General features: G+C 44.5%; 1 protein-coding gene across 1 annotated transcript; it reads right to left on the bottom strand.

Annotated features, from left to right (window-relative positions):
- Nucleotides 1-1,054: 1,054 nt before the first annotated feature.
- LOC124026742 (integrin alpha-11-like) lies at nucleotides 1,055-6,872 on the bottom strand (the record flags this gene model as incomplete). The annotated part of the gene is made up of 9 exons (XM_046339497.1): nucleotides 1,055-2,592; nucleotides 3,048-3,161; nucleotides 3,940-4,035; nucleotides 4,137-4,247; nucleotides 4,337-4,420; nucleotides 4,538-4,651; nucleotides 4,829-4,919; nucleotides 5,625-5,708; nucleotides 6,796-6,872. Coding segments are annotated over 9 exons (849 nt in total), but the record flags the coding sequence as incomplete, so codon positions are not given.
- Between the last annotated feature and the right edge of the window lie 1,519 nt (nucleotides 6,873-8,391).

The raw sequence follows: 8,391 nt of genomic DNA, 5'->3' as shown, positions 1-8,391 counted from the left end.
TGTTTAAATCGTTGACCAAAAAATGACAAGTCCATTCGAAACCTTATGCACATTCGTGAGGCTAGCATCTCCCTTGAACACAGGTGGTGGATGTCAACACCCCTCATCGAATATTTTAAAAGTGTTCAAATAACAATATGTATCCACCAATCCAAAGAGGGGAATAGGCGTGAGCTTGACAGCCCGCCGTTCCGCTCTGTGGACAATGAATCCCATTGTTAGGGCGACAACACAAGTATCTTGTCATTATATCCAGTATCTACACACACACACACACACACACACACACACACACACACACACACACACACACACACACACACACACACACACACACACACACACACACACACACACACACACACACACACACACACACACACACACACACACACACACACAGTGGAACACATGCGGATGAAAGTTGGGGGAAGGAATTTTTCACGTGGGCGTAGGATCTCAACTGTAGTTTGAGTTTATTGATTCTAGCAGATAAGTTATGGAGAATTTATATCATTAACACATTACTCACTTAAAGTACATAATACGTGGAGCTTTACCAGAGACTGAAGAGGAAGTGAGACACTCCACTCGCTGTTTTTTTTCTGGTTCAAGGAAAGTCAATGAACTAACTAGATCAGACCCAGCTGCTATTGCATTGGTGTCTATGGAAGACTACACCATTACAAGTAGACTTGAACTGACCACCACATACTTTAGTTATGTGATGTTGTCCCAGGGCTCTGCTGGTCAGGACTTTTGCCTAGTTCCAAGGCTCTCTGTCTTAGAAGCCAGCTTCAATGTATCGGCTATTCAGTTGGCTATTTTTGTCACTTACTTCTATACAATTGTGTGCATGTTTCACGGTGACGGGCATTGAAGGAGTGTCTCATACAAAACGCTGATAAAGGTGAGGCAACACAACAATAGATACAACACATTTGACATATTTTATTCTAGATGTATCAGAGTTGATTTATACCTCGTCCACATGGGGTGGACACTGACATTCATGAATAAACAAAAGGGATTTCATTGACAACAAAAAAACATTTGAAAATGATTCATTTGCACATAGAAGCACAACACCAATGGTCCGATCCTCATTTGATCATGTAACATTACATGAAGCACGCCATTTTGTTGAAATCCTGAATAAGTCGTCCTTCAACAGCTCAGAACAGGTGCATGGAGAATAGTTCTATGCATATCCTTTCTTCAAAGGCTATTTGTTGTGGTGCAAAGCATGTCAGAAAACCCATTTGTATTTGTCTCGTAGGCTAAACTCATTTGCCATGTCTCTAGAGGAACAGGATAATGCCACAATCCTTGTGGGGAATACTGGAAAATCACAATATTAGGCTTGGTTATGTATAAAAAGTTACTTGACTATTTACAAAATTCAAGTTTGTATTTCTACAAAGTAAAAGTGCATCAAAATTATGAATTTATTCCATGTATTTTCCTCCAATGGAGATACTGTAGGACTAGTATGAGAGGGGAAGGAACGTGGAATCTCGAAAACAGACTTACAAAAAAACAGTTCTCTGGAAACAAAGTTCTCTGGAAACAAAAGCACCAGAGAGGTTCTTGAATGTTGACAATTGTTGTCCTGGTGTCTTGGAGATTTTCAGTTCACAATACCGTTGTCTAAAAGTCACTTGGGTTGAGTCACATCTACTGGCACATACCGCCAACTTCTTGGTCTTTGTGTTTCTCTCCAGAAGTATGTACTGTACATGTCAGCGCAGTAGGCCATAGTAAGCCAATATTGCCACCTGCAGTTGGCACAGCACCTTGAGGTTTCTTCTTGTACAGTTATCTCAAAACAAAGCCTACCAAGGTGAATCAAATTTAAGCTGCTTGCCTCAGAATCATTGTCTGACTATAACTGCAGCCTTTTCCAAGTTAGTCATTATTACACCAATAGGAATGGACTCATCAACCAAAATATCTCTCCATCGCTCTTCAATGTGGTTAGGAGGAAGGGTGCCATGCCTAGATACAGGGTAGAGGTCAGAGGTGGGTAACCATGGGGAAGAGTGTCTAGCTAAAGGGTGGAGGTCAGAGGTGGGTAACCATGGGGAAGGGTGTCTAGCTAAAGGGTAGAGGTCAGAGGTGGGTAACCATGGGGAAGGGTGTCTATCTAAAGGGTAGAGGTCAGAGGTGGGTGACCAGAGGCAGTGTGGGTGGAGGTTAGAGGTGGGTAACCATGGGGAAGGGTGTCTAGCTAAAGGGTAGAGGTCAGAGGTGGGTATGGGTAACGAGGCACAGAGGAGGGTCCAGTAGTCTCAGCAGTACAGTGAAGGGCAGGGCATTATGGTTGGTAGTGCTAACGTCTCATGGGTCATACAGGTACAGTTGGTCATCCAGTGCACTGAGCAGGTCTTGATCTGACGGTCTCATCTGGCAGAGCCTTCTGGACTGTACCGCTGTGGTGTCGGGGGGATGGGACAGTCCCTGAGTGTTGGTTCCCCTGTGTGTGTGTGATGGCTGGTCCCTCGCCTGCGTTAGTTACCGCTCCTCTGCCACCTTTCCATTGGTCTCCTGCTCATCCTCTTCTCTCCTCTTCTGCCTCTGGAAGAAGCCAAGCTTGGAGGAGGAGGGAGAAGTGAGATTGAGAGGCATAGATACTTCTAGATCGTTTTCATAGAAACAATCTCAGCTGGCTTTATCAGTGTGGGAAAATACATACAATAATGTACAATCATTCTTTGCCAGAAGAGGGCAGTGTCGTCTACTATTGCACTGCAGTTACAACACTGTCTAGACGTCAGTCAGTTAAAATCCTCCTCCTGAATTTAGAGAAAGAACCTGAGTGTTCTTGAAATGGCACACTATGCTCACTGTCACTTCTGCAATCCAGGACAGTACAATTACAGGTGCAATCTGGTAATTATCTATCTAGTTTAAACAAACACAAATCCTGTTGCTGTAAACTCACTATCTAGATATGATCATGTCCATGATAAATGTATATTGTGATCATCATGCCGTTGTAATGTTTGTACATGATGAGAGCTCCAGGGTAGTAGGGCAGGGTTTACCTTCCATAGAGCTAGGCTGAGCAGGGACAGCAGTAACAACCCTCCCAGCGTGCTCCCAATGATAATCCAGATTGAGATTCTGTAATCCCCTTCTTTCCTAATCTCCAGGATTATCTGTGGAAACAAGCACACAAAACAAGACAAAATGGCACCCAGATCAAATAACAAAAGCTGATCCTAATTCAGTTTACACGTCATAGACTGCAGTAGATAACAGATAACAGTCTACTATTGGGAATCTTACTACATGTTGCTTTTCTCTATCATTGGAAGACTTTCGAAGGGCAGATTCTAGGGTAAAAAAAAGATGCTCTTGTACACACACACATATGCAGATCTTGCGTGATGCTTTGTGGGTCAGTGTTAACACGGTGGCATCTTGTGTGGATCACCGGTTTGACTGGAATTCCATCTGACCAACGATGCATTCAGAATAAAATGTTTCCATGCTCTCTTTCCCTGTGGAGTCTCGTCAAAAGCAGAGATGAAGGGAACTGGTTGTGCTTCTAAGAGCGCTGAGTTCAATGCATAACAACTTTGTGTGACTGGTTGTTGCTTAACTCTAAATATTGGCCTATAGGTGGCAGCAAAGAGCAGTGTATGGGAGGACAGGGCTACGCCACATGTGTTGCTGTTGGTCCTTTCGGTCCTTAAGCACCATGCAGTCAATCATGTGTGTTAGAATAACAGCCTTGGCTGTGAGGATTCTGCATAGCTATTAGGAGCTCATTTGTAGAACACGAACTGCAACTATAGTGAGAAGTAGTCTAGTCTCTTGGCCAGGCTGCGATTGAAAATACAACTTTTCCATGGAATGAATGAATGAATGAATGACACTATAGAAGGGGTTATGCACTGAAGTGTGTCTTGACTCCGAGTGTTTTGTACTCACATGTCTGACAGGCCTTTCTTCATGAAGAAACATGGGGCTTGAAGGTGGAAGTTCTACTGTTGCACTTGTCACCAGTTCCAGGACTTTGAACCTCAGCTGGTGTTGTAAGAGAGGGTGAATGAACACAACATGAAGTTAACGTCTCACAGACATGCTCAAGGAGTGTAGGATTTAGCCGCGGAATGCGATATACTCACAGCATGCAAGGCGTCCAACCGCAGTGCCCCCCTGATTCTGACGCTGACTTCCTTGTAGGGGTTCAGGTTGACAGTGCATTGGACCGGCAGAGGCAGAGTATTGGACTGGTTCTGAATAGAGGCCAAACACAAGCTTGTTAGTTAAGAATGTTCCATTATTTAGGTAAGCTAGTTGAAATCATATGGTGTGGGTGGGTTACCAGGCGTGAGACTCGAGAGAGGTCTTCTGGGGACGCCCTGCTCTGTGCCACATGTTGAGGGGGTATGCAGCGGGTACCGTCTGTCTAAGGAGACAGAATTACATCTCCGTTAGAACCGAGACAGTATGAGTACACACTTGGTGGTCTCTCAAAGGAAGCAGACCATTCTAAGTCCTTGGCCAGATTTTCAAGTCCTCTCACTTTGTCAATATGGAAGTCCGATATCTGCAACAGCTGGTTCCCGTTTTTGGTCATCTCTGGAATTTCGATATTCAACTGCAGGTCCGTCACGGGAAAGAAGCCCAGGTTCTGAATCTGGGAGAAATATAGGGCACTAATTCAGTCTTAACTCAAGCAATAAAAAAAGAGTTGGGGTATTTTGTAAATGTAATTGCAATATAAAGTATTTCTACACTGTAAAGACAATTGATTGTTGCGTGGTTGATGTATGATTGTGCCGCAACCCTGTGTGTTGTGACCTTTCATCCTCACCTGGAAGGTGAAGTTAAATGGAGGACCAACATTTCCTGGTATCTCCAGGGAGAGGTCTGCTTTGATTTCACAGCCAGAGGGGTTGGAGTCCCTTTACGGAGAAAGGAAGGTGATACACTCAATCATGTACAGTGGCATGGGGCGGCAGGGTAGCCTAGTGGTTAGAGCGTTGGTCTAGTAACCAGCAGGTAGCCTAGTGGTTAGAGCGTTGGTCTAGTAACCAGCAGGTAGCCTAGTGTTTAGAGCGTTGGTCTAGTAACCAGCAGGTAGCCTAGTGGTTAGAGCGTTGGTCTAGTAACCGAAAGTTCAAACCCCCGAGCTGACAAGGTAAAAATCTGTCGTTCTGCCCCTGAACAAGCAGTTAACCCACTGTTCCTAGGCCGTCATTGAAAATAAGAATTTGTTCTTAACTGACTTAAATAAATAAAATAATAAATAAAAATATCTAACATTTGCCATTGTGTCTGTGCAACACTAAATCCGTCAGTTCCAGTGACAGGGAATCGCTATGATAGTTAACTGTTTTATTTAAGGAGAGTGACAATTTTATTTTTTTATTTTTTACCTTTATTTAACTAGGCAAGTCAGTTAAGAACACATTCTTATTTTCAATGACGGCCTGGGAACAGTGGGTTAACTGCCTGTTCAGGGGCAGAACAACAGATTTGTACCTTGTCAGCTCGGGGGTTTGAACTCGCAACCTTCTGGTTACTAGTCCAACGCTCTAACCACTAGGCTACGCTGCCGCCCCAGAAGGAGAAGGAACGTTAGAGAGGACATTGTGACAAAGACAAACCTTGTAAATAGGAGGTCAGCCTCGTATTTCAGCGGGTGAAAGATGTCGTTGAAATTGTCTTCTAAGGTAACCTCCTCTCCGTCACTGCAGAGAGAGAAAAATGCATTTCAACTAATCTGGCATGCTAAACTCACATCTCAATGGGACTGCATGCCAAACTCACATCTCAATGGGACTGCATGCCAAGTGACCCTTGGGTGACGAGAACATATTTCAGAGATGTTATAGCTCAGTTTCTGTCTATCCTGTTTCTCACTGGGCGGATCTGTAGTCTGTGGTTAGTGTGATGAATCAGTTCATTGTTGAAATGCTGATTGAGATTCAGTATCTGCAGGTTTTCACCCTCTTTTCACCCTCACCCTGATTAGTGACTGTTTGACACCACCCTCATCTGTTGATTAGTGACTGTTTAACACCACCCTCATCTGGTGATTAGTGACTGTTTGACACCACCCTCATCTGTTGATTAGTGACTGTTTGACACCACCCTCATCTGTTGATTAGTGACTGTTTGACACCACCCTCATCTGTTGATTAGTGACTGTTTGACACCACCCTCATCTGGTGATTAGTGACTGTTTGACACCACCCTCATCTGTTGATTAGTGACTGTTTGACACCACCCTCATCTGGTGATTAGTGACTGTTTGACACCACCCTCATCTGTTGATTAGTGACTGTTTGACACCACCCTCATCTGGTGATTAGTGACTGTTTGACACCACCCTCATCTGGTGATTAGTGACTGTTTGACACCACCCTCATCTGTTGATTAGTGACTGTTTGACACCACCCTCATCTGGTGATTAGTGACTGTTTGACACCACCCTCATCTGGTGATTAGTGACTGTTTGACACCACCCTCATCTGTTGATTAGTGACTGTTTGACACCACCCTCATCTGTTGATTAGTGACTGTTTGACACCACCCTCATCTGTTGATTAGTGACTGTTTGACACCACCCTCATCTGTTGATTAGTGACTGTTTGACACCACCCTCATCTGTTGATTAGTGACTGTTTCACACTAGGAAAGTCAGGAGAGCAGAACCTCCTGAGCTAAGAACATTAGCTCATTATCTCACCTGGTCATAACTGTAAAAAATCATATTTATCAGACAAATTGTTTAAAAAACGGTTTAATATTTGAAGTGGTTTAGTGCGCCCTCACCTGCTGGCTTCTAGAATGACACGTACGTGGTCCAGGAACACTGATCGGCTGAATTCAAACTCCAGGCGGAAAGATACCTACGTGGGGGACGACCAGAGAGAGTATTATAGTACCACGATTACAATGTTTCCAGATATTAATTTACTGTAGTCATTTCTCTCACAGGAAATATCATGCGTCATTGTAAATAACTTTGTGGGTCAAAGCTTTTTTCCTTGTGTAATTCTTGGACAGTCTTAACTCAGTTCTGTCAACATTGCTGATTTGGTCGTTACAGTGCTCGTACTAGCCACATTACCCATGAGTTTTGCCACAACAGAACAGTCAGAACATGCATACAGGTGTTGACACAGAGTAGCGCTGAGCTGAGAGCAGTAGCACTGGGTGAGGGTTCTCCTGGATATAAACCCTTTCCAAACTGTACGCTCCCTCAGTCCCCAGCCTCCGACAATAATACATCCCACATTAGGGATTAAAGAGAGAAGCCTGCAATAACCTGGACTAAGTCCTTGGCCCAGGACCCAAGGAGCCTGCAGCCCTGTTGGTACCAAACTAAGAACCAGGGCATTTCCCCTCTGAAGACCAAGCACTGAACATATGTACAATTACTGTACTGCCAACATGGATGGGTTCAATGGAGACACACTGTAGCTACCGTGAGTTTACATATGCCTGATTCTAAATCAACCCTTAAAACCTAGGAACCTTGTACCTTCATGTAGATGTAAACAGATTGGATATGGACAGTAGGTGAGAGTGGAGTGTTTTACATTCAGCATCACTCCGTCAAGAGAAATAATATCTACATATATTTCAGGATGTTATGTATAATAATCAGGGTCGGTAGTCATTTAGGCAGGTTACCTTAGTGTTCCTGGGCACAGGGACTATGGTGGTCTGCTTGAAACATGTTGCTATTACAGACTCGGTCAGGGAGAGGTTGAAAATATCCGTGAAGACACTTGCCAGTTGGTCAGCGAATGCTTTGAGTACAAGTCCTGGTAATCCATCTGGCCCTGCGGCCTTGTGAATGTTGACCTGTTTAATGGTCTTACTCACATCGGCTGCGGAGAGCGTGAACACACAGTCATCCAGAACAGCTGATGCTCTCATGCTTGTTTCAGTGTTACTTGCCTCGAAGCGAGCAAATAAGTAAAAAAATGTAGCTCGTCTGGTAGGCTCGTGTCACTGTGCAGCTCTTTTATGGCATTGAGTCCCCGGTAGTCGATGCAAGGACGTAATCCACCGTCTTTCTTGGCCACAAAGAAAAACCCTGCTCCCGCCGGGGAGGTGGATGGACGCATGAGGCCTGCTTCCAGAGCGTCCTTGATGTAGGTATCCATAGCAGCTCGTTCGGGTGGAGATAGGGAAAAGATCCGACCCCTGGGAGGGCAAGTGCCCGGAAACAGTTCGATGGGGCAATCATAAGGTCTATGGGGTGGTAGCATGGTGGCCCTCTGTTTGCTAAATACCAGTTTGAGGTCATGGTAACACTCGGGAACTCGGGTCAGGTTGATGGATTCTAAAGACTCGGGAGTAGAACTCGGGGAATTCGGGAAAATACAAGTAGCTTGGCACGTAGGACCCCACTGCTTG

The sequence above is a fragment of the Oncorhynchus gorbuscha genome, unplaced genomic scaffold (genome assembly GCF_021184085.1).
Source record: "Oncorhynchus gorbuscha isolate QuinsamMale2020 ecotype Even-year unplaced genomic scaffold, OgorEven_v1.0 Un_scaffold_2792, whole genome shotgun sequence".
Lineage (NCBI taxonomy): Eukaryota > Metazoa > Chordata > Actinopteri > Salmoniformes > Salmonidae > Oncorhynchus > Oncorhynchus gorbuscha.
The sequence above is the reverse complement of the archived record's forward strand: the minus strand, read 5'-3'. Positions and strand labels throughout refer to the sequence as shown.